This window comes from Oncorhynchus clarkii, unplaced genomic scaffold (genome assembly GCF_045791955.1).
Source record: "Oncorhynchus clarkii lewisi isolate Uvic-CL-2024 unplaced genomic scaffold, UVic_Ocla_1.0 unplaced_contig_10959_pilon_pilon, whole genome shotgun sequence".
Classification (NCBI taxonomy): domain Eukaryota; kingdom Metazoa; phylum Chordata; class Actinopteri; order Salmoniformes; family Salmonidae; genus Oncorhynchus; species Oncorhynchus clarkii.
The window spans coordinates 57,501-84,267 of record NW_027261104.1 but is presented as its reverse complement, the minus strand read 5'-3'; the positions used below and the strand labels follow the sequence as shown (position 1 = coordinate 84,267).

The 26,767-nt window shown below is 46.1% G+C and overlaps 1 protein-coding gene across 1 annotated transcript in view; it reads right to left on the bottom strand.

Moving 5' to 3' along the window:
* Positions 1-2,683: 2,683 nt before the first annotated feature.
* Positions 2,684-26,767, bottom strand: part of LOC139404858 (pleckstrin homology domain-containing family O member 1-like) — a 36,018-nt gene continuing 11,934 nt past the window's right edge. The window contains exons 3-6 of the mRNA XM_071147391.1: positions 10,362-10,502; positions 8,853-8,957; positions 5,058-5,159; positions 2,684-4,802 (exon numbers count right to left, since the gene is read on the bottom strand). Of these exons, the coding sequence (XP_071003492.1) occupies positions 4,014-4,802; positions 5,058-5,159; positions 8,853-8,957; positions 10,362-10,502 (1,137 nt within the window). The 3' untranslated portion in view covers positions 2,684-4,013. The remainder of the gene's footprint in view (positions 4,803-5,057; positions 5,160-8,852; positions 8,958-10,361; positions 10,503-26,767) is intronic.

Genomic DNA, 26,767 nt, shown 5'->3' with positions numbered 1-26,767 from the left:
TCTGTCTGTCTGTGTCGGACTAGCAGGCAGCTCCCGCCACATGGTGTGAGGTGCACACATGCATGGAATCATTCCTGTGTTTGTGTGTGTGTGTGTGTGTGTGTGCGTGCGTGTGTGTGTATGTGTGCATGTACAGTTTCTACAGACTGGCAGAGAGTGTGAGTGAAGTTTCAAATGCTCTTGAACAGATTTGGTCAAAAATGAAGAGAAAGTAAATCCTCCATTTCTTTTGTTTAGCACAATTTATTACAATGGAACCCTGAGGGAGCAGGATTTCAACCTCTGAGTCTGTGTACAATGCCTTCTCCATTCCCATCTAGTAATCCACCTAGCTCGTACTCTGCTATTGTATTCCTATGGTACAATCTTCATCTCATCCATAATGCACAAGAATTAGGATGTTGTAAATAGCTGGGGGACAATCATTGTAGTTGCTGAGTAACTTTCCTACATTCCTCTTGGTATTTAAGGCTGCGGTAGCTACTGTTTTGGTGACAGACCCACATTTGGTGAACAGAATTGGAAAGGAAACTGAAAATATGACAACATAACATGTCATACATAAAACGAAGGAAGACATTTCACCTTACAGAAATAAGAAAACAGTCATGATTGAATGTTATGCGTTTGTGTGTGACCATGTGTGGCCAATATTGGCTGGATTTCACAACTTGTGGCCACAGATCCTGTATCCTGGTCCTGTATGGCTCAGGTGGTAGAGCATGGTGCTTGTGCTGAGGGTTCGATTCCAGGGGCCACCCATACATAACATGGATGCATGCATGACTGTAAATTGCTTTTGATAAAGGGGTCTGTCAAATGGCATATATTATATCCCAGAATGCATTGCCAGCTGTAGAAGAGGGTAAGTTGACTTGGTGTTTGATGGATTATTAAGGTTGGAGTTGGTGTGACCAAGCATTTCACACAACATGTGGTATAGTTGTCAGAACATGTAGGCTGACATTCACATTGTCAACTAGAAAATATGAAACATCCTTATTTACATTATCAAAGTATTTCAATGGGAATAGTTTTATTTCCTTGTACAGCCATATTATCTTTGGCATAGCTTGAAGATGGTATTATTGCTGCCATAAAAACAACGCTTGGATCAATCACTTCCTACCTCAGCATTTCCTATGAAAACCAGCCCTATATTCCAGTAGGGTATTCTTCTAAATGGACATACAAAAATCATTTTATTACAATTCTCGGCTAGGTTTTGACTTAAAAAAGCAAACATTCAATGTAGAACACTGGTTGTCTGAATTAGGCTGATTGTTATAATTGCACAAGTGGTTATGTCTCAAGTACTCAAGTCCAGAAGAGATGAACTTCAGAGCAAAGCCACTTCCGACTCCATCATAATGCAACGCAATAAGAAAATACAGCAACATCCTTTGGGATGATTCAAACTGCTCAGAGTATGTACAGTGCATCGGCGGTCATATCAATCTTTTCAGGATTGCACAAACGTTAGGTTTTGTGTTCAGCCTCACACAAGATAGTACTTCATCCCAGATAAAACGAAATAACAACAACAATAATAGACGTACTAGTAAAAATATTGTTTATGGCCTACTCAGTTAAATGTTTCCTGTTGTGTTCTTTCTAACAGACCTTTCTCACCTCACCCTCTTTTATGTCCATATCCAACTTCAACGTTAATGATTTTTGACTTCTGTTATTGGGTTGTGGTTGTTGGTTGAACAAACAGAGTAACACTACAATATGCAGAGTTTCCAGTTGAGCATTCTAAGAGCCTGAACGTTCTAGAATGCCACAGCCATTTTCTTCTCTAAAGCGTGCCTTAAATCATCCTACAAAAGCATTTTAAACAAATAAAAAACACAAACAATGATAACAACATAATCATAACACTGTTTTTGTTGTCTGTCTGACAGTCCAGAGCGAACCATTTCCACAGCACTGTGCAAACACATAACATATGTAGCTACTGACTATAAAACAAGGCGGGGTGCTCTGGAGAGACGCACTGGATGTTTTGATCGGGCGACGCAGTCCATTGGCCGCTCTCTCTCTCTCTCTCTCTCTCTCTCTCTCTCTCTCTCTCTCTCTCATTGTGGCTGTGTGTGTTCGTGCTACGTTGCATAGCTCTCTTCTCTGCCATAAACCCTATAAGTCCTTAAGTAGGCCAGGGAGGTCAGAGGTCAAGCGTTAGCATCACTGTTAGCTAGCCGGAGGGATGCGTTCATCAACAGCATTGTTTACACACATTGTACCTTTGAGAAGCTCAGATTTTCAAAGAGTAGCGAGTTGAGCGACTGTCTTAGGTATCAAGGCGTTGGAACTATGCAGCCTGTATGTTTCTACAAACACTAGATTGTCGTAACAAATATGTAGAACAGAATGAAAAGCCATATTAGACACATCTGTTCTCTCCAGTTTCCACCCACCAGTTTCATCCTCTTGTTTTACAGCCTTCCTTCATAGTGCAATTCTGTTATTATTACTATTTTAGCAAATCACTTACAAGTGGTTCCTCTCCTCAGTACTGCATCTGACCTCTATGTCATGCCTCCCACTCATACCAGACACACACAGACGCCATCCCGGCTCCATGGCTCTACAGTAGCATGATATTCACCACTCACACTAGACACACACAGGGGCCATCCCGGCTCCATGGCTCTACAGTAGCATGATAATCACCACTCACACCAGACACACACAGACGCCATCCCGGCTCCATGGCTCTACAGTAGCATGATAATCACCACTCACACCAGACACACACAGACGCCATCCCAGCTCCATGGCTCTACAGTAGCATGATAATCACCACTCACACCAGACACACACAGACGCCATCCCGGCTCCATGGCTCTACAGTAGCATGATCATCACCACTCACACCAGACACACACAGACGCCATCCCGGCTCCATGGCTCTACAGTAGCATGATAATCACCACTCACACCAGACACACACAGACGCCATCCCGGCTCCATGGCTCTACAGTATCATGATAATCACCACTCACACCAGACACACAAAGACGCCATCCCGGCACCATGGCTCTACAGTAGCATGATCATCACCACTCACACCAGACACACACACAGATGCCATCCCGGCTCCATGGCTCTACAGCAGCATGATAATCAATGGCTGCAGTGGCAACTGGCTGAAGACAACTGGCTGTAGGCCTACAGGAAAGGAACAGCCCTGTCCTAGTATGTACCATCTAGTAACAACACAACCCAGACAGACGTCCTCCATTTTGACTGTATCATATGGCTCATGAAACAGACAGAAACACCCTATGGAACGCCAGTGAGTTCTGACTATGTGAACTGGTTCCCTTTGTCCCTGTGAATCATAATGGACCAGCAGAGATGAGGAGTCCACTGAGCTCCATTCCCAGAGCAGCAGACGGAGGGAGGGAGGGAGAATGCTGTACTGTACGGTGGGCTGCTGTTGGTTTTTAGAGTGGTGTTCGTTGGGAATCTGGCTCAGACCAACCTTCCAGTGTGTTGTGTAACAGAAAAAGGAAAACATTGACATTCCCAACATACGGGCTGGTCTGGACACCATGTTTCCCTTCCTGTAATCTGAGTCATCCTCAACCACTGTGTGTCTGTCCCTGGAGAGCAGAGCCCTTCTGATTCCCCGCCCAAACCTTACAACATCCCCTCTTTGACAACCAACGCGGAGGAAAACAACACCCGACACTGCAGCATCACAAGGTCTTTCATCAGCAGGTCAATACAGAGAGACTCCCTGGCCAACATGTACCTGAGTCCCTAGATCGGCCCCTTCCCTTTGCCCCCCACACCCTTCATCAAGCAGACATGTAAGGGCACAGTGGTCAAGCACAGGGGACATCGTTGGGCAACTGAATGTCCTCACTTTGTCACAGCATCAATAAAGTGAAAGAACACAGAAGGAGAGAAACAGACATATTTAACAATATTGTGGCTTTGCATGTTGAGTTGTTTTTTTGCTCAGGGATTCATAGTCCAGTCTGTGTTGAGTTCTCTGACGGTCACATCATGCTCTTCCTGTAGTCAGTCTGCTTGCCGCTGTTGGAGGGTGTGAGGGGTGAGAGGGAGGCAGGGGTGGTGGGCAGCGAGTCCAGCTGACGGTAGAGCGCCCTCAGCTCCTTCACCTCCTCTAGAACATCCTTGGCCTGACCCCATGTGGACGCTGCCTCCTTCAGCAGCCTCTCTGCCTCCGCCCGGGCCCCGTCCGAGGAACCCTTGGAGCCCTTGGAACCTGGCGAGTCCTTCCCTTTCCCCTTCCCCCGCTCCACCTCCTCCCCCTTCGCCCCCTGCACCTGCATCAGCAGCTCCTGAGTTCTCTCCAGCTTCTGAGCGATTAGGTCCTGCAGCTGGCTGATGGGCGGCAGGTTGCCCGGGGGGGCAGAGGTGGCAGAGCGGGGGATGGATGTCCTGGGTTTGGTGGCCTGCGTCCCGGAGTGTGAGAGGATCTCGTCCATGGAGGCGCAGCGGCTTTTCTCGGCCGGTGTGAGCCTCTTGCCTGGCTGAGGAGTGCAGGACTTCCCCATCGGGCTCTGGAGTTGCTGTTTATCGTCCCAGGTGACCCCGGTATCGCGCGGCAGGCTCTGGGACTTCCCAGTGACCTCTGTGGGAGGCGTTAGACAGATGCTACTGATGGCACCCTCTGTTTTGGACCTGAGGCAGTCGAGCTGAGTGGATTTGTCCAGGTTGGCCCGGAAGCTCTTGTCACAGGTGTCCTGGCCGTCTGTGCTGGGGCTGTCCTCCTCCTGGATCAGGTCAAGGGTCAACATGCCGTCAGAGGTAGAAGTGGAGGCCTGGATACGGAGCAAGGAGAAACAGTCTGTTAGTGATATTAGACACCATAAGAAACACTGAGATCGGGGTAAGGCCCATTGTGATTTAGTTAAGTTAGGATTAAACTAATGACAAATTCCAGTTGAAAGTAGTTTGATCATCACCATGTCCAACCGACTCAAGCTCAATTGACAGAGTTGGAATTGTCTCCAACCAGCCGTTGTGGTAATAAGGAGGGCTAAGACAAGACAGGCCAGGAGAAGCAGGATACCTACCACAGCCATGATGTGTCCTCGTGTAGGCAGGCGCCGTGTGTGAGGGATCTTAGCCCTGTCCCGTGTGAGGTGGGACAGAAGGTTTTCATCCTCAACCATGACCTGAAAGAAAGCAAGAAAAAAATAAAGATGAAAGAGAGAGAGAGGGAGAGAGATAAAGGAGAGAGAGAGGGAGATAAAGGAGAAATAGAGGGAGAGAGAGAGAGAGAGAGAGAGAGAGAGCGAGCTAGATAATGGAACAGTCACGTGGAGTGAGGGGATTGACATGCTTTCACATTAGCCTGAGGGCTGTGTTTGTGTCGGAGTGGGTTGGGTAGTTTATTGATCAGTATTATAGACATAATCATGGATTGATTATCTACAGGCATGAGATTCACTGGGCCAAATGGGCCACAACAATTTGCATAAGGCCTTTGGAAACAGGCCGCTAACCTATAGATAACCTATAGCTAACCTATAGCTACACTAACAACCAAAACATCTGCACTGTTAACTAGTGATAACACTCTCCACTGATGAAGTGAGTTCAGCCCTATAGCTAACCTATAGCTAACCTATAGCTAACCTATAGCTAACCTATAGCTAACATATAGCTAACATATAGCTACACTGATGACCAACACGTCTGCACTCTCATCTGGTGATAACACCGTCTCCACTGATGAAGTGAGTTCAGCTGGAGTGTAGTTTATTCACTGGCTAGTGGGACTAAGCAACATGTCATATTTTATCCGCTGGGATTTTATGTCTAATATCAATGTCATAATTGTCAATTGGATCTGAAAGCTTTTAACCATTACATTATCAGGTGGAACGAGAAAAGATGGAGATGACCAGCATATGTGTGTAGTTAAGAGCACTAGGTTAGCTATCCAGGCTGCATCACAACCAGCTGTGATTGAGAGTCCCATAAGGCGGTGCACAATTGGCCCAGCGTCGTCCGGGTTTGGCCGGTGTAGGCCGTCATTGTAAATAAACTCCCAGTTCTGTGCTGCCAATGACTGGAACGAATTTCAAAAATCACTGAAGCTGGAGACTCATATCTCCCTCACTAACTTTAAGCATCAGCTGTCAGAGCAGCTCACAGATCATTGCACTGTACACAGCCCATCTGTAAATAGCCCATCGAACTACCTCATCCCCATATTGTTATTTATTGCTTTGCACCCCAGTATCTCTACTTGCACATTAATCTTCTGCACATCTATCACTCCAGTGTTTAATTGCTAAATTGTAATTATTTCGCCACTACGGCCTATTTATTGCCTTACTCCATTTGCACACACTGTATATAGATTTGTTCTATTGTGTTATTGACTGTATGTTTGTTTATTCCATGTGTAACTCTGTGTTGTTGTTTGTGTCGCACTGCTTTGCTTTATCTTGGCCAGGTCGCAGTTCTCAACTAGCCTACCTGGTTAAATAAAGATTAAATTAAAATTAAAATAAGGGTGTATTTAAGGGCACTAGCGTTGCTATTGTACACATACATACATTATGTGTATAAAACACTTTCAACCAATGTTGCATTGCAATTCAATGCAGGTTTATCAACATAGATCTACAGTACGTGTGTACCATCATGTAGGACTCCACCTGCGATAACCCTACAGTTGAGAGCAATGAAACACCATCCTGGTGAAAGAGTGAATCCCGTCTCTGATGTCATCAGGCCATTGAGCAGCAGAGACACTGGAGCCCTGGAGGTAATTGATATCTCTCACAGTGCTGGTGCTGTTGTTCCGAGTCCATCCACACGCCTGACCAGTTGTCCTCTAAATGTATTTTATTTTATGTGAAAGTAGCTCCATGTTGTATTCGTTCTGTTTCTTTAACAGTGATGACATGGATTTGGATAGTCATTGTGAGAGTGCTTCTGCTTCTCCCATCTATAGCTGTGTGATAGGGACCTGTACAGTTTGGGCAATCTATAGCTGTGTGATAGGGACCTGTACAGTTTGGGCCATCTATAGCTGTGTGATAGGGACCTGTACAGTTTGGGCCATCTATAGCTGTGTGATAGGGACCTGTACAGTTTGGGCCATCTATAGCTGTGTGATAAGGACCTGTACAGTTTGGGCCATCTATAGCTGTGTGATAGGGACCTGTACAGTTTGGGCCATCTATAGCTGTGTGATAGGGACATGTACTGTTTGGGCCATCTATAGCTGTGTGATAGGGACATGTACAGTTTGGGCCATCTATAGCTGTGTGATAGGGACATGTACAGTTTGGGCCATCTATAGCTGTGTGATAAGGACCTGTACAGTTTGGGCCATCTATAGCTGTGTGATAAGGACCTGTACAGTTTGGGCCATCTATAGCTGTGTGATAAGGACCTGTACAGTTTGGGCCATCTATAGCTGTGTGATAGGGACATGTACAGTTTGGGCCATCTATAGCTGTGTGATAGGGACATGTACAGTTTGGGCCATCTATAGCTGTGTGATAAGGACCTGTACAGTTTGGGCCATCTATAGCTGTGTGATAAGGACCTGTACAGTTTGGGCCATCTATAGCTGTGTGATAAGGACCTGTACAGTTTGGGCCATCTATAGCTGTGTGATAAGGACCTGTACAGTTTGGGCCATCTATAGCTGTGTGATAGGGACATGTACAGTTTGGGCCATCTATAGCTGTGTGATAGGGACATGTACAGTTTGGGCCATCTATAACTGTGTGATAGGGACATGTACAGTTTGGGCCATCTATAGCTGTGTGATAGGGACATGTACAGTTTGGGCCATCTATAGCTGTGTGATAGGGACCTGTACAGTTTGGGCCATCTATAGCTGTGTGATAGGGACCTGTACAGTTTGGGCCATCTATAGCTGTGTGATAGGGACCTGTACAGTTTGGGCCATCTATAGCTGTGTGATAAGGACCTGTACAGTTTGGGACATCTATAGCTGTGTGATAGGGACCTGTACAGTTTGGGCCATCTATAGCTTTGTGATAGGGACCTGTACAGTTTGAGCCATCTATAGCTGTGTGATAAGGACCTGTACAGTTTGGGCCATCTATAGCTGTGTGATAGGGACCTGTACAGTTTGGACCATCTATAGCTGTGTGATAGGGTCCGTGTGTGTGTGTGTGCGTGCGTGCGTGTGCGTGCTTTCGTGCGTCAGTGTGTGTGTGCATGTGTCCATCCATGTGTGTGTGTTGGGGACTATGTCAAATGTGTGTGTTGTGGCCTTATATAAGGGTGGTGTTGACACAATGCGTTAAGTGCATAAAAGCTCAGAAGTGTGTGTGTGTGTGTGTGTGTATATGTGTGTTTTAGTGTGTGTACATGTTATTTCACATCAAGCTGCTCCCCTACCGTCTGTCTATTGATGTCATCAGGGCAATTGACCTGCAGTGAGAAGGAGGGATGAAGGATCCATCCCATCATCCCCAAACAGAGAGGGAATCCTTTGATCAGCTGCCTCAGCTAGAAGACTGTCACAGCTGTCACTACCTGTCTCTCTACTTTATAGAGGTCATTTCATCTACACAACACTAGACTGAAACCCAGAAAATGCCCTCATCAGGAAACCAGTTTAAGATAGAATGGAAGATACGATAACAGTTCCTTCTATTTCTGAAGCACTTTATACATGTCAACATGCTGTGGGAGTTTAGTGTCGGGTCATGAGGGTGTGTGTGAATGAGGGGCGGGTCAATGGATTCCATTCCTCAAAAGTGCATTCAGTAAGATATCCTCTTGCAATTGGCCATGTGACAGATGAAGTGTTGTTTATAGGAGAGAGAGAGGAGAAGGAGAGTGGAGGTGCACAGAGGGGTGTGTCTCACCTCATCCAGGATGCTGTTCTTGGATCTGGTGATTGCTCCATTTAAGGCGTTTATCCAGGACTCCTTCTCCTCTGGACTAACAGCCAGGAACACCAGGTTAGGGACCTGACAGACACAAAGGAGAGAGAGGGAATGTAAGAAGCCAGGGCCTTGCACAATATTGTGTAACTGAGAATGAAGGGAGTGTTGAAAATCCTAACATGCATGATTCTCAGTCAACCATCTGTAAGGGATACCTTTCATATAGGTACCATTCCAGAAACCCATATCACTCACGCACACATTCACACACAGATATGACCATATGGTGCTCTTTCTCCCACTGAGGCTACAGGAAACTGCAGCTGTGTGGAGACTCTGAGAATCTCTCTCAGTCTGTGTCTGTCTGTGTGCTGAAACACAAGCTTCCTCCCCTGACAACCCAACATGATACCCTATCCTCCTGCTGCTCTGAGGGTTCTGGGAGATCCTGCAGATGGTGTATGTGTGCGTGTGTGTGAGTGTGTGTGCGCCGTTTTGTGAGTGTATGTGTGTGTTAGGGATGGGTATGAGTAATGGAGTACTGGAACGGAAGTCAATGCATGACCTTTAACCAGAGATTACGTTTGTGTCAATTACTGTAAAACTATTTGGTGGATTGTGCTTTGTGGCTGCCTGAACAGGACTTGGAGGCCATGTTAGTGTTCCATTTGTATATGTGCATTTGCAGGGCACGACAGAAAAGAAACCAAGCCAAGGGTCATACAGGTTATGTCTATAGATAAATGGACACATCTTTTTTCCCAGCGGGGGTCTTGTGTTCTACATATTATTTAAAAAACGGATTTGAGTACTCAAAGTAAATAAATATGCGAGTACTCAAACATTAAAAAACCGTCAAATGCCCATCCCTAGCGTGTGTAGGGGTCATGGGGGAATCACTGCCTCACCAGAAGAGCCTTTCCATGTTTCAAAGGTGGACTGGACTGGCAAACTGTCAGATTTCAAATGGTCTACAAGCATGGGGAATTTGACACTTTCACTCTGTTTCTCAAGTTAGTCTGTCCATCAGCGTTGGTGATCATATACTGGGTGTAGGAGTTGGAGGTGTGGCGAGTCTGGAACACAATGTCCCTGTGAAAGGGAGGGAACAGAAGGAGGGAGGGAACAGGGGGAGGGAGGGAACAGAGGGAGGGAGGACAGTGTCTCTGGGCAGAGACAGAGGTGGGAGGAGCTAAGTAGAGTCAAAGGGGATCATGGCTAATGACTAAGGACAGGGTGTACAGGGTGGTGGCCCGGTCTGGCGAGCCGAGTCAGGTGAGTGTCAATCAGCCTGTCAATCAATCTGGCTGCTGTAACTGATCTGACTATGTTAATGTCTGGCTACAGTACCGTGAAACTCATCTCAACAGTGTATTTAAGATGTAAGTATTGATTGTGTTGCTATTGTGGTACAGTACTTTGAGGTACAGGTTTGCTCTTTCCAAGGTTCTAGATCTGGGTTCTTGTGGACACTTCCTGTGGACCCACCGTGTTGCCTGGGGTTCTGGAGCGCAGCAGGGTGAACTTGCTGTGGTTCTTCTTGCTGCGGCTCTTGGCCTTGCGGAGCTCCTCAGAACGCTCGTAATCCGTCAGGTCAACCACCTCCTGGATCTTCTTCTCATCCTTCACCTGCAGATAGACAAAATGGACAGATGTTTGAGATAGACACAATAGACAGATGTTTCAGATGTTTGAGATAGACACAATGGACAGATGGCGATGTTTCAGATAGACAATGGACAGATAGCGATGTTTCAGATAGACACAATGGACAGATGTTTCAGAGACACAGTAGACAGATGTTTCAGATGTTTCAGATAAACACAATGGACAGATGTTTCAGATGTTTGAGATAGACAATGGACAGATGGCGATGTTTCAGATAGACACAATGGACAGATGGCGATGTTTCAGATAGACACAATAGACAGATGCTTCAGATAGACACATTGGACAGATGTTTCAGGTAGACACATTGGACAAATGTTTTTTTAGATGACACAATAGACAGATGTTTCAGATGACACAATAGACAGATGTTTCAGATATACACAATGGACAGATAGAGATGTTTCAGATAGACAAAATGGACAGATGGAGATGTTTCAGATAGACACAATGGACAGATGTTTCAGATAGACACAATAGAAGACTTTTCAGATAGACACAATGGACAGATGTAGATGTTTCAGATAGACACAGTAGATAGATGGAGATGTTTCAGATAGACACAGTAGATAGATGGAGATGTTTCAGATAGACAATAGATAGATGGAGATGTTTCAGACAGACACAGTAGATAGATGGAGATGTTGAACAGAAAGCTAAGACTCCAATACAGATGTCAACTTCAACAGAATGAACTGTATGAACTGTAATCGTGTATTCTGTGTCCCTGAAAACTGTGAGAGAGATACAAAGGATGTCCCCCATGTGATGTGTGAGGCTGTATGGTGTAAAGGCGGAGCTAGCAGGCACGAAGTCACTAAAATAGAAACAAAGGCAGTCATCCAATAATGCTGCAGGGTGCAGATAGGGCAGGAGGCCATCAATTCTTGAAGGACACAACCGGTCCGGAACATGCTGGACTAATCACAATGCGCACAATAAGCCCCAACCCCCAACCCTTCCTAGACACAAACTCCCTCCTGTTCCGTGTTGTTAATAACTTGTGTTATTAATCTGACGTCCCCCGCCCCCGCCCCCGCCCCCACCCCACCACCAAACACATCCCAGGACAAAGGCAATAGACTGAACAGGCAGCACCCAGTGACAACACAACAGCTAATTGGATTAAGGTCAGACACGGCTTTGTGTCTGTCCACAACAATCCTAAAACCACATCAGGAGACCACTTATGAGGTCTGGGAAAAATTTGAGAAGATTAGATTTTTGGATATAGTTACCCTTAAATTCAAGTGTACACCTAGCAAGAGGCTGTTGTTTAGCGTGTTTTTGTAGCACACATATGATGGTAGAGTTTGCTAAACAAATAGCCACTGGATTTATGAAAATAATAATTATATAATTCTGCCAGGTCAGCATAGGCTACTTTGTAGTTAACATTTAATTTAGAAGTTTTTGGGGAAAGCCTTTCCATCTACCAGAAGACTGTTTTCATAAGCATCATCGCTAACTGCTACACAAAGAGGTAGATGTGCTCACCTCACATACGCAGACAGGGGGATTTCTCGTTGCCTATTCAGGAAGTTGCAGGAAAAACGAATCACTGATGCAGTCTGTTCATTTCTTATGATAAACTTGGGCAAATGTAATTGATATCCTACTAAGTTCAATAAATGTTTGAACATCATTGAATTATGTTTAAATCTCTGGATTCGGTGATTCCGTCCACTTTCTCCACATCACAGATTTTATGTAGCCCTAGGTTTGTAAGAGGTCACCAGTAAAGTGTCACCATCTTAACCCTCCCCAGGTGGCATGGTGGCACTGTGAGTTCAGGTCCGGGGCAGCCAGTTGCCAAATGGGGCACAGCTGTGGGCCTATGACACAACCCCCACGGGACCGTCTATCGTGGGACAGTGTGACGACATGACAGCCCTCCTCCCCATAAAGTTAAACGTTTTATTGGGCGTACAAAAAACTAAATTAAAATATTGTTAAACTTTCGTACATAAATGTGCCTCAGTGAGTCAACATACCGCTCGCTGCCTCTCGTGATTTTAGTTTTCTGAACCTTGGTGGAGCCTTACACACTCCTTAGAACAGGGTTTCCCTAACGGGGTCCTGGGGACCCCCAGGGAGGCACGTTTTAGTTTTCTGAACCTTGGTGGAGCCATACACACTCCTTAGAACAGGGTTTCCCAAACTCGGTCCTGGGGACCCCCAGGGGGGCACGTTTTGGTTTCTGCCCTAACACTACACAGCTGATTGATGATGAAATGATCAACTAATCATCAAGCTTTGATCACTTGAATAAGATGTGTAGTGTTAGGAGCAAAAACTAAAACGTGCAGCCCTGGGGGTCCCGAGAACCGAGTTTGAGAAACGCTGCCGTAGAACAATCCAAAGACCTGTTTGCACTGAGACAAGGCACTGAGACAATCTGTTCGTTATCTAGCTGGTAAGCTAATGGTCAGACAGCCAGTCAGGAAAAAGATGAATACATGTATTTAGAAAATGGGTTTATAAGAATACTTATTTGTGCTTTCAGACAGGAATAACAATTCAAAAACAGCAATGGTCATTGCATAAACATGATACATTTGGGTGATTTAAAGTGTTTACAAAGGATTAGATTTCAGCTATATGGCATCGCTGTTGGGAGATGTGTTGTGGCCCTGGGTGGGTGGGTGAGTTGGGCTGTGGGTTTAGGATTGAAAGAGTAGATGGCACCCGACAGAAGGTTTTGGAGATATCATAACCCTCGGCCACCCCCCTCCCTCCCAACACATGTCCCCCTCAGCACTGACACTCACTTTGGTTTTAATCCCCCCCCCTCCACACACACTTTGTCACTACTCATCAGGGAGGGGGGGCCCTGAGCCAATGTGATGTTGGAGCTCAGAGCCACAAAGCCAGACTTGAGTCTGTCTTCCTCTTTCTCTGTGACAGTGTCTGGGACTGATAACCACAGACTGTATGTATCATACTGTCTATCCACCATAATGTCTATCCACCACACTGTCTATCCCCCATACTGTCTACCCACCAAACTGTCTATCCACCACACTGTCTATCCACCATACTGTCTATCCACCATAATGTCTATCCACCACACTGTCTAACCACCATACTGTTTATCCACCACACTGTCTATCCACCACACTGTCTATCCACCATACTGTCTATCCACCACACTGTCTAACCACCATACTGTCTATCCACCACACTGTCTAACCACCATACTGTCTATCCACCACACTGTCTAACCACCATACTGTCTATCCACCATACTGTCTATCCACCATACTGTCTATCCACCACACTGTCTAACCACCATACTGTCTATCCACCACACTGTCTATCCACCATACTGACTATCCACCACACTGTCTATCCACCACACTGTCTATCCACCATACTGTCTATCCACCGTACTGTCTATCCACCGTACTGTCTATCCACCGTACTGTCTATCCACTGTACTGTCTATCCACTGTACTGTCTATCCACTGTACTGTCTATCCACCATACTGTCTATCCACCATACTGTCTATCCACCGTACTGTCTATCCACCGTACTGTCTATCCACCGTACTGTCTATCCACCATACTGTCTATCCACCATACTGTCTATCCACCGTACTGTCTATCCACCGTACTGTCTATCCACCGTACTGTCTATCCACCGTACTGTCTATCCACCGTACTGTCTATCCACCATACTGTCTATCCACCATACTGTCTATCCACCGTACTGTCTATCCACCGTACTGTCTATCCACCGTACTGTCTATCCACCATACTGTCTATCCACAACACTGTCTATCCACCATACTGTCTATCCACAACACTGTCTATCCACCATACTGTCTATCCACAACACTGTCTATCCACCGTACTGTCTATCCACAACACTGTCTATCCACCATACTGTCTATCCACAGACACCAGTTCTTTCCTCTCTCTTCTGCTGATGAAAAAGCTAATCTTGTCACATTCATTCTGACACCTTTAAGTCACAGGACTCTGTCACCTTGTCATCTTCTATGACTTCCTGTGGTTGAGTGGAGAGACACCATGTACTGTCTACTGTATGATTTCAGAAGGGAGAAGACCAGACATGGTGTGACCGTGCTTTGCCTCAAACATCACCCTGGTTGGTTTACTGTCAGAAAGCCTCTCTCAACTGGTTCCCAGCGCACAGCAGGACCTGCGGTGACGTCTCTTGATCCCCAGCACAACTAGGCCCTCGCTAAGTGGCAATCAATTTCCATTAGTGGAGCAGGATAGAGACTGACCAAACTGTGCAGAAGCTGTAGGACACACGCATGGCTGGATGTAAGGCTGGACCTGGGAGACAGCAGGACAAGATAGGCAGCAGGGCAATGCCAACGCTAGTCCAGTCAACTGACTCTACACTCTTCTTCCATCTCAGAGGTGCCTCCAGAACGCAGTGGTCAGGCCAACATCGTCACTCTTCTTAGAACTCAAAGGCAGCATATTGCAAGTCAGCAATGTCTGAACCTACTGGATAGAATGGGAGAGAGGAGGGAGTGTCACATAATACTGGTTCAGTTGGGTTTAGTGGTCAGAACAGGATATATATTAATACTGGTTCAGATGGGTTTAGTGGTCAGGACAGGAGATATATTAATACTGGTTCAGATGGGTTTAGTGGTCAGAACAGGAGATATATTAATACTGTTTCAGTTGGATTTAGTGGTCAGGACAGGAGATATATTAATACTGTTTCAGATGGGTTTAGTGGTCAGAACAGGAGATATATTAATACTGTTTCAGATGGGTTTAGTGGTCAGGACAGGAGATATATTAATACTGGTTCAGATAGGTTTAGTGGTCAGGACAGGAGATATATTAATACTGTTTCAGATGGGTTTAGTGGTCAGGACAGGAGATATATTAATACTGGTTCAGATGGGTTTAGTGGTCAGGACAGGAGATATATTAATACTGGTTCAGATGGGTTTAGTGGTCAGGACAGGAGATATATTAATACTGTTTCAGATGTGTTTAGTGGTCAGGACAGGAGATATATTAACACTGTTTCAGATGGGTTTAGTGGTCAGAACAGGAGATATATTAATACTGTTTCAGATGGGTTTAGTGGTCAGGACAGGAGATATATTAATACTGTTTAAGTTGGGTTTAGTGGTCAGGACAGGAGATATATCAATACTGTTTCAGATGGGTTTAGTGGTCAGGACAGGAGATACCTGTATATTAATACTGTTTCAGTTGGGTTTAGGGATCAGAACAGGAGATATATTAATACTGGTTCAGATGGGTTTAGTGGTCAGGACAGGAGATATATTAATACTGTTTCAGATGGGTTTAGTGGTCAGGACAGGAGATATATTAATACTGTTTCAGATGGGTTTAGTGGTCAGGACAGGAGATATATTAATACTGTTTCAGATGGGTTTAGTGGTCAGGACAGGAGATATATTAATACTGTTTCAGATGGGTTTAGTGGTCATAACAGGAGATATATTAATACTGTTTCAGTTGGATTTAGTGGTCAGAACAGAAGATATATTAATACTGTTTCAGATGGGTTTAGTGGTCAGGACAGGAGATACCTGTATATTAATACTGTTTCAGATGGGTTTAGTGGTCAGGACAGGAGATATATTAATACTGTTTCAGTTGGATTTAGTGGTCAGAACAGAAGATATATTAATACTATTTCAGTTGGGTTTGGGGATCAGGGCAGGAGGAGACTCATTGAGGCTAGGTGACCTCGGCTAGCGTCAAGACAGACCAGGGTATCCTCTGAGGAGAAGCCTATCTGATGTAGCCTCAACAGAGCCAGAACCTGAGCCGGACTCTGCTCACGTGACGCGTCACAAGTAGGCGATAACCAAACAGTGTGTTTGTTAAGCTTGGAGCCCATATCTGCTCGCCAAGGAACATGGAGAACACATTGTCCCCTCGTCAAGCTTGGTTTGGACTCTTTTGTGAAGGAGGCCCTGTTTCAAGACCAGCCATTAAACTCCAGAGGTGGAAAAACAACAAGCACTGTGTTCGGTGGCCCTGATACCTGCCTAGGAAGAAACGGATATCAAAACGCCATCTTGTCCGGCTTTGTTGGAGGCTCTTTGTAGCATTCAGTTATTCCAAGGCTTGGCCCTGGCTATACATAGACCCTCAACGAGAAGGAGAAACCCAAGTGCTCGCCACACAAAAGATGCCGGTGCTAATTTTGGCTGAGGACGTGCTGTGCCGACAAAACTACGGGGGACTTTTTCCGTTGCGGATTGGGGGGGTGTGAGGAATAATTAACAGCTCTTATGTATTGCATTGAGAATAAAGTAGGGGCATCCCTTTTCAAGGTAACACTTTCTAAAAGGATGAGGCCCCTCCAAAATATCCCCCAATGATAATGATGAATAAAAACAGCATATTGTGGATCTCTCTTCTACCACTCATGATCATGTATGTTTTCCAGTGGTATAAAGTATATCTGTGAGGTCACAAGCAGGCCTGAAACACATCAGATTATGTATCATGTAACCACTAATCACCATCCCCAGTTTCACCAAAGTGCAGCCAATACCCTATAATTACTCATAGGGTGAGTTCCCTTCAGGTTAAAGGGCCAGTGTTTGGGTTGAAAAAACTGAATTCCCTGCATCTTGACTGTACATGATGGAATCATGCATTTTCCATCTGTGTATTTACAAGCATTATTCCACATAATATATAACAATATATGCCACTGAGAAGAAGCTTTTTGCAGAGTGATTTACTGATGGCCCCAAGAAAGGAACCCCCTCGCCTGGTGTTACAAGCTACTGATAGAGTTACAGAGGATCACCTCATGGTACTGGGTGGAGGTGGAGCCTATGAGGCTAGCCCTGTAATTGGTGCGTTCATCTCCCCAGGGGAACATTATAGTCCCCTGTATAGGTGTTGTTGTATTTTTTATATATTAATCCCAGGAGAATCCTGACTTCAACCAACACCTGATGCAAGACTAATCTTGACTGAAAGAGTGATCAATCGAGGATGATGACAGTGACGATGTGCATTCATGGTGTCATCGCCTCTAAAATGTAGGGACCCTTTAAGCTCTCTGGCCCAGTGTCTATGTAAATCATGGTTTATGAGGACACACACATGGATTCTGTTTCACACCAGCTGCCTCCAGGGGAGATTCTCTAGAACAGGTTTTCCCAAACTGGGGTATGCAATTCCGTCGTGGGTACGCCAAATCAAACTGTGATTCGCATTTAAAAATATATATTTATGTGATTCACATTTTCAAACAGTGATTCACATTTTAAAAAGTATATTTATGTGATTCACATTTTCAAACAGTGATTCACATTTTAAAAAGTATATTTATGTGATTCACATTTTCAAACAGTCCATTTATATTTTCCAACGGGGCTATATATTTGGGTGAGTTTTTTCTTCTTGCCTGAGTGGCCTCGTTTCACTGCCAAAAATACAATTAAACCATCTAGTGTTCATCGAAATAACAACACAATGTCAAAGACAAGTAGCCTAGTCAAATAATTAACATCCAATCACATTAACCGTTACTCTCTCATGGGGATTCCACTAACGGTCTGTATGTAGCCAAACGCTGCTCATTCCGTTTGCTCCAAATATTGATATATGGTTAACAAAAGTAAGGCCCGTGTCCATAGAGACACATAGCAGCTCTACTGGTAGTACTGCTACTACCAGCAGTACTACACCTGCACCTGTCGACAACACAAGTTGTTCTGCTTCCACGAGCACATCCAACACTAGCATCAGTAATTCTAGGGACAGGGACGTTGGACCATCTAAGAGGCACAAATATGATGAGAACTACATTGATTTGGGGTTCACTTATATTGGGAATAGTGCCTTTCCACAGCCACAGTGTGTTATATGTGCAAAAGTACCATCTCACAACTCGATGAAACCTTCACTCTTACGCAGACATATAGAAACAAAACATGACAATTTGAAAAATAAGCCACAGGAGTTTTCTGAGTGAGAATAAAGACGACTTTCGAGTAGTAAGACATGTATAAAAGCAACAGATACCATTAATAAGAAGGGCTAGAAGTGTCTTATATGGTGAGCTACCGAGTGGCTAGGACAGCCAAGCCCCATACTATTGTGGAGGACTTAATTCTTCCTACGGCCACGGATATATCTGGGACAATGCTGGGGGAAAAGGCCCCCAAAACTATACAGACAATGTCTTCATCAAACAACTGTTTCACAACACATCAGTGACATTGTAAGAGATGTTTTGAAACAATTACTGCTTCGCATACAAGCCAGTGAATTCTATGCATTATAGCTCGATGTGTCAACAGATGTGGCGTGCCTGGCACAGCTTTGTGACATCAAATGGACTTTGGTGGTCAAGATGTGTTGGTATCTGTACTGATGGTGCAAAAGCCATGACAGGGAGACATAGTGGAGTGGTAACGCGCGTGCAAGCATTTGCTCCCGACCCCACTTGGGTACACTGCAGCATCCACCGAGAGGCTCTTGGGTACACTGCAGCATGCACCGAGAGGCTCTTGGGTACACTGCAGCATGCACCGAGAGGCTCTTGGGTACACTGCAGCATCCACCGAGAGGCTCTTGGGTACACTGCAGCATCCACGAGAGGCTCTTGGGTACACTGCAGCATCCACCGAGAGGCTCTTGGGTACACTGCAGCATGCACCGAGAGGCTCTTGGGTACACTGCAGCATGCACCGAGAGGCTCTTGGGTACACTGCAGCATGCACCGAGAGGCTCTTGGGTACACTGCAGCACCCACCGAGAGGCTCTTGGGTACACTGCAGCATGCACCGAGAGGCTCTTGGGTACACTGCAGCATCCACCGAGAGGCTCTTGGGTACACTGCAGCATGCACCGAGAGGCTCTTGGGTACACTGCAGCACCCACCGAGAGGCTCTTGGGTACACTGCAGCATCCACCGAGAGGCTCTTGGGTACACTGCAGCATGCACCGAGAGGCTCTTGGGTACAATGCAGCATGCACCGAGAGGCTCTTGGGTACACTGCAGCATGCACTGAGAGGCTCTTGGGTACACTGCAGCATGCACCGAGAGGCTCTTGGGTACACTGCAGCATGCACCGAGAGGCTCTTGGGTACACTGCAGCATGCACCGAGAGGCTCTTGGGTACACTACAGCATCCACCGAGAGGCTCTTGGGTGCACTGCAGCATGCACCGAGAGGCTCTTGGGTACACTGCAGCATCCACCGAGAGGCTCTTGGGTACACTGCAGCATCCACCGAGAGGCTCTTGGGTACACTGCAGCATGCACCGAGAGGCTCTTGGGTACACTACAGCATCCACCGAGAGGCTCTTGGGTACACTGCAGCATGCACCGAGAGGCTCTTGGGTACACTGCAGCATCCACCGAGAGGCTCTTGGGTACACTGCAGCATGCACTGAGAGGCTCTTGGGTACACTGCAGCATCCACCGAGAGGCTCTTGGGTACACTGCAGCATGCACTGAGAGGCTCTTGGGTACACTGCAGCATCCACCGAGAGGCTCTTGGGTACACTGCAGCATGCACTGAGAGGCTCTTGGGTACACTGCAGCATCCACTGAGAGGCTCTTGGGTACACTGCAGCATGCACTGAGAGGCTCTTGGGTACACTGCAGCATCCACTGAGAGGCTCTTGGGTACACTGCAGCATCCACTGAGAGGCTCTTGGGTACACTGCAGCATCCACCGAGAGGCTCTTGCTGCCATAGGAATGCCTGACAGCTTGAAATATGTTTTGGACACTTACAGTGAAAATGGTTAACTTTGTTAAAGCAAGGCCCCTGTATTTTCTGCACTATGCAATGATATGGGATGTGACCATGTAACGTTTTTAAAACATACAGAAGTGCGCTGGTTATCAAGGGGCAAAGTATTGACAAGTTTTTTAAATTGAGAGACGAGCTTAAAGTTTTCTTTACTGACCATAATTTTCACTTGTCTGACCGCTTGCATGATGACGAGTTTCTCACACGACTGGCCTATCTGGGTGATGTTTTTTCTAGGCTGAATGATCTGAATCTAGGATTATAGGGACTCTCATCAACTAAATTCAATGTGTGAGACAAAATTGAGGCTGTGATTAAGAAGTTGGAGCTCTTCCCTGTCTGCATTAACAAGGACAACACACAGGTCATATAGCGAATCACCTGAGTGAGTTGGGTGTGAAATTACGCAGATACTTTCCCGAAACGGATGACACAAACAACTGGATTGGTTATCCCTTTCCTGCCCTGCCTCCAGTCCACTTACATGCCCTGCCTCCAGTCCACTTACATGCTCTGCCTCCAGTCCACTTACATGCCCTGCCTCCAGTCCACTTACATGCCCTGCCTCCAGTCCACTTACATGCCCTGCCTCCAGTCCACTTACATGCCCTGCCTCCAGTCCACTTACATGCCCTGCCTCCAGTCCACTTACATGCTCTGCCTCCAGTCCACTTACATGCCCTGCCTCCAGTCCACTTACATGCCCTGCCTCCAGTCCACTTACATGCCCTGCCTCCAGTCCAATTACATGCCCTGCCTCCAGTCCACTTACATGCCCTGCCTCCAGTCCACTTTCCTGCCCTGCCTCCAGTCCACTTTCATGCCCTGCCTCCAGTCCACTTACCGATATCTGAACAAGAGAGCCTCATAAACATTGCAACAAGCGGTTCTGTGAAAATGTAATTTAATCAGAAGCCACTGCCAGATTTCTGGATAGGGCTGCACTCAGAGTTTCTTGCCTTGGAAAATCATGCTGTTAAGACACTGATGCCCTTTGCAACCACGTACCTATGTGAGAGTGGATTCTCAGCCCTCACTAGCATGAAAACTAAATACAGGCACAGACTGTGTGGAAAATGATTTAATGATTTAAGACTGAAACTCTCTCCAATACAACCCAACATTGCAGAGTTATGTGCATCCTTTCAAGCACACCTTTTTCATTAACCTGTGGTGAGTTATTCACAATGTTCAATTAACAAATAAGGTTTTATATGTCAAATGGTTACATAAAGAGCAAAATTATTGATTATTATTATTATTTGTGCCCTGGTCCTATAAGAGCTCTTTGTCACTTCCCATGAGCCGCGTTGTGACAGAAACTCACACTCATTCTTTGTTTAATAAATGTATTGTATAGTGTGTGTGTGGCAGGGTTACAATGATGGCAAAAAAACAACATTTGAGAGTGTGCTGACCCTGGTGCTAGAGGGGGTACGCAGCTGGAGGTTGAATGTTTGAAGGGGTACGGGACTATAAAAAGTTTGGGAACCACTGCTCTAGAACATCCAAAAAGTTTCAGCCACATCTGTACAGATCAAGATGCCCACCAGATTCAGTGAGCATCTCTAACTACTACATTAATAAATGATGAGCATTCAGGCACTATAACGTGAATCCACACACTCTCAATCTCCCTTCTCCAGAAAGGTCAGATCACCAGAAGGTATACAGTATGGGCACATGTCATTAGAGTTGCATGGAGTAGCGCAGGGTAGTGGGAGGGATGGGAGCATGGAGTAGCGTTGGGAGGCTATCAGGGAGGTGGGAGGGATGGGAGCATGGAGTAGCGTTGGGAGGCTATCAGGGTAGTGGGAGGGATGGGAGCATGGAGTAGCGTTGGGAGGCTATCAGTGAGGTGGGAGGGTTGGGAGCATGGAGTAGCGTTGGGAGGCTATCAGTGAGGTGGGAGGGATGGGAGCATGGAGTAGCGTTGGGAGGCTATCAGTGAGGTGGGAGGGATGGGAGCATGGAGTAGCGTTGGGAGGCTATCAGGGTAGTGGGAGGGATGGGAGCATGGAGTAGCGTTGGGAGGCTATCAGTGAGGTGGGAGGGATGGGAGCATGGAGTAGCGTTGGGAGGCTATCAGTGAGGTGGGAGGGATGGGAGCATGGAGTAGCGTTGGGAGGCTATCAGTGAGGTGGGAGGGATGGGGGCATGGAGTAGCGTTGGGAGGCTATCAGTGAGGTGGGAGAGATGGGAGCATGGAGTAGCGTTGGGAGGCTATCAGTGAGGTGGGAGGGATGGGAGCATGGAGTAGCGTTGGGAGGCTATCAGGGTAGTGGGAGGGATGGGAGCATGGAGTAGCGTTGGGAGGCTATCAGTGAGGTGGGAGGGATGGGAGCATGGAGTAGCGTTGGGAGGCTATCAGTGAGGTGGGAGGGATGGGAGCATGGAGTAGCGTTAGGAGGCTATCAGTGAGGTGGGAGGGATGGGAGCATGGAGTAGCGTTGGGAGGCTATCAGTGAGGTGGGAGGGATGGGAGCATGGAGTAGCGTTAGGAGGCTATCAGTGAGGTGGGAGGGATGGGAGCATGGAGTAGCGTTGGGAGGCTATCAGTGAGGTGGGAGGGATGGGAGCATGGAGTAGCGTTAGGAGGCTATCAGTGAGGTGGGAGGGATGGGAGCATGGAGTAGCGTTGGGAGGCTATCAGTGAGGTGGGAGGGATGGGAGCATGGAGTAGCGTTGGGAGGCTATCAGTGAGGTGGGAGGGATGGGAGCATGGAGTAGCGTTGGGAGGCTATCAGTGAGGTGGGAGGGATGGGAGCATGGAGTAGCGTTAGGAGGCTATCAGTGAGGTGGGAGGGATGGGAGCATGGAGTAGCGTTGGGAGGCTATCAGTGAGGTGGGAGGGATGGGAGCATGGAGTAGCGTTGGGAGGCTATCAGTGAGGTGGGAGGGATGGGAGCATGGAGTAGCGTTGGGAGGCTATCAGGGAGGTGGGAGGGATGGGAGCATGGAGTAGCGTTGGGAGGCTATCAGTGAGGTGGGAGGGATGGGAGCATGGAGTAGCGTTGGGAGGCTATCAGTGAGGTGGGAGGGATGGGAGCATGGACTAGCGTTGGGAGGCTATCAGTGAGGTGGGAGGGATGGGAGCATGGCAACATGCACTGGTGATATCAAAGATACAGAAATAGCCTCAGTAACACCCCCTGTGCCCCCTCCCATGCTCCCATAGCCACGACTTGGCAGCGGTCTCTGGCTCTGGTTCGACAGAGGAACAGGTGAGGACAGGGAGGGAGGCAGGGGGCGGGAGAGCCAACCGTTGACTGTGGTTTTGAAGAGAAAAACACAGCTGCTCCAGAAAAAAACATCCAATGTTTGGAGAACTCCCTTGTTTCAGAGGCAGAATGGAATGAGACGCCACGTGAGCACGGAGAAACGAACAGCGTGACAGATTAGTTTCCTCAGTGCTTGAAAAGGAAAAGCAGTATAGAACCCACGAGGCGGACTTCCATCTCTCTTTATCTCCATCACTCTCTCTTTCTTTCTCCTTTGTCAGGTTAGGATATTGACCAATGCCCACTCCCAGCTCTTACTGAGTTTAGGACAAACTAAAGGAATGAAGACACTCTGTCCATGTTGTGTGGCGTTCTGTATTCACTGTGTTAGGAACAAACCTAATTCTGCATTAAAAAATGAAGGGAATTTTCAACACACTTTCATAATGTTCAAGTGTTAATAACTCCCAACACCTCAGTTTCTAATATACAGTATGTCTATATAAATTACACTGAGAATTGTGCCAGCACGATCCATTCTGTGTCTACATTATGTTAATAACTCCCAACACCTCAGTTTCTAATATACAGTATGTCTATATAAATTACACTGAGAATTGTGCCAGCACGATCCATTCTGTGTCTACATTATGTTAATAACTCCCAACACCTCAGTTTCTAATATACAGTATGTCTATATAAATTACACTGAGAATTGTGCCAGCACGATCCATTCTGTGTCTACATTATGTTAATAACTCCCAACACCTCAGTTTCTAATATACAGTATGTCTATATAAATACACTGAGAATTGTGCCAGCACGATCCATTCTGTGTCTACATTATGTTAATAACTCCCAACACCTCAGTTTCTAATATACAGTATGTCTATATAAATTACACTGAGAATTGTGCCAGCACGATCCATTCTGTGTCTACATTATGTGAGAAAACAAATGTCATCCTACATCAGCAGTATGAGTCACCGTGTTCATGTGAGTCACAGCCCCTCTCCATCAGTGTGGATCAACTAAGTGATGGCTTCTCAGACACGGTGCTCATACCAGGTGAGGTTCCTAAAGCCATGCCTGGACTGAAAACAGCCACTAGCCTCGTCGACACCATCACATCAGTGTTTGCAGAGATTAAGGTAATGGGTAAAAGCAATAGAAGGAAAACTCCCCTGAGCCTATTGAGATGCTAGGTGGAACCATCTCTATATATCTTCACCCATCGAGTCCATGCAGATGTTTACCACATAATAGAAGGAAAACTCCCCTGAGCCTATTGAGATGCTAGATGGAACCATCTCTATATATCTTCACCCATCCAGTCCATGCAGATGTTTACCACATAATAGAAGGAAAACTCCCCTGAGCCTATTGAGATGCTAGGTGGAACCATCTCTATATATCTTCACCCATCCAGTCCATGCAGATGTTTACCACATAATAGAAGTAGATAATTGTCCGTGTCAATCCACAGCCAAGTGACACCAACTTGTAGCAACAGGTAACACATTCACAAAAATAGAGGAAGTGTATTCTCACATGTAGACGGACATAACAAGCCCTTGTCTCTACGGTTGACTCTTGTACTACTTCCTTTAAAAACAGTGGTTGAGTGCATTCTACTAGGTGGTAGAGAATCTTGGTCTCCCCACATAACACCGTCTTGTCACTTCAGTCATGTAGGTCTCAGGAGAACTCAGCCAGTTAGTGACAGTTACAGACACAGACAGGGTGATGAAGGTTCAAATGATTATGGTGTCAAAAGCCAAAAACACTCTCTGACAGTATTGAATTAATTGTTTATAATTCCTAAATCACCTCAACCTTTATTTCAGTTGGGTGCTACTAACACCGGAGGGAGTGAGTAGTAGATTAGGCTACTGATCATGGTGAGAACCTGACCCTCTGACTGTATAACCCTAATTATGAGTCTTAATGCAAATAGTGAGGTCAGATTTGGTCCCGTAGTCTCACCATGAGGAAGTGGAATGGACACATAGGGTGCTATTTCCGTGGTTCTAGAACTAGACATTAACACATTTTTATTGATTTGTTCATTCAAAGTGTGAAGCCTGTCTGAACCAAGCCATGGAAATAACCTGTGTCATATTTAGAGAGCAACTTCAGGGGAACGCACCAGCTCCTCTTTGGCTAAGCTCAGTTGGAGATTACAATAGCAGGTAATGATGGTCCTCTCCAAACGCAACCCTTCTCACCCACACAGGAACACACTGTTTGATGTGCCATTGTGATAAATCTGGTCATACACTGACATACATGAGGAAACAACTGGCTAATGGCAACGCTGGTAAACCCTTGGGTTGGTTCCATTGTTTCACTGCTGTATAGTAGTGAAATGTATAAGAGGTGCTGTTCAATAGGAGGACCTGCAGGGCCTAACAGGATCCCTTACAGGGATGAGTCAGACGCAGCTGACAGGGAGTCATAACATACTGGAAGTATTTCTACTGTACGTGTGAGATCATTCTGATATCATCTAATGCTGGGCCTCTAATCCGACCTGTTCCAATCCTTTCTTCTAATCATCATCATCCCACACTTCCCATCAATCCGAAATTGAAATTCACTTAACAAGCTTTTTTCTGTTTGGCTCATTACTCTGGCCATGCTTATCCATTACCTACTGCACCAGCCTGTTGTGTTGGAACCAACGGAGGCCCGCCTCAGTCATGGTGTGGGAAACACTGCTCTTACTCTGGCCTACTTTATATCATTACTGTTTCTGCAGCAAAACACTCTGAGCTACAACTATTCATCTCCCATCCAACCTCGTTTTGATCTTGACAACAACATTCTGAGCTACAACCATTCATCTCCCATCCAACCTCGTTTTGATCTTGACAACAACATTCTGAGGAGTGTATACAGTAGGTGAGATGTGTCCCATCTAGGCAGGAGCCTTCAAACTCTTCTCCATATTCCAACCCCCCCACAAACCCTTTTTCATTGAAAGATAATTTAGTCTTGTTACATTGCTCTTACCACAACTCCCCCAGTCAGTGGATAATGTGTGAGTTGACATAGCATTTCAGCAAGGCTGGAGTGGGACCGAAATACATTCAAATGAGAAAAAGAGTACTGAGCGTTTCCAGCCGTTTGACTCCATCATCATCCTCCCTGACAGAGTTGAATGGCCCTGATGCAAACGCTAAAAGTCCAGCAGCACTGGAATCAGGCCGTTTGGACCACTGCTTTAATGAGTCATGCCCC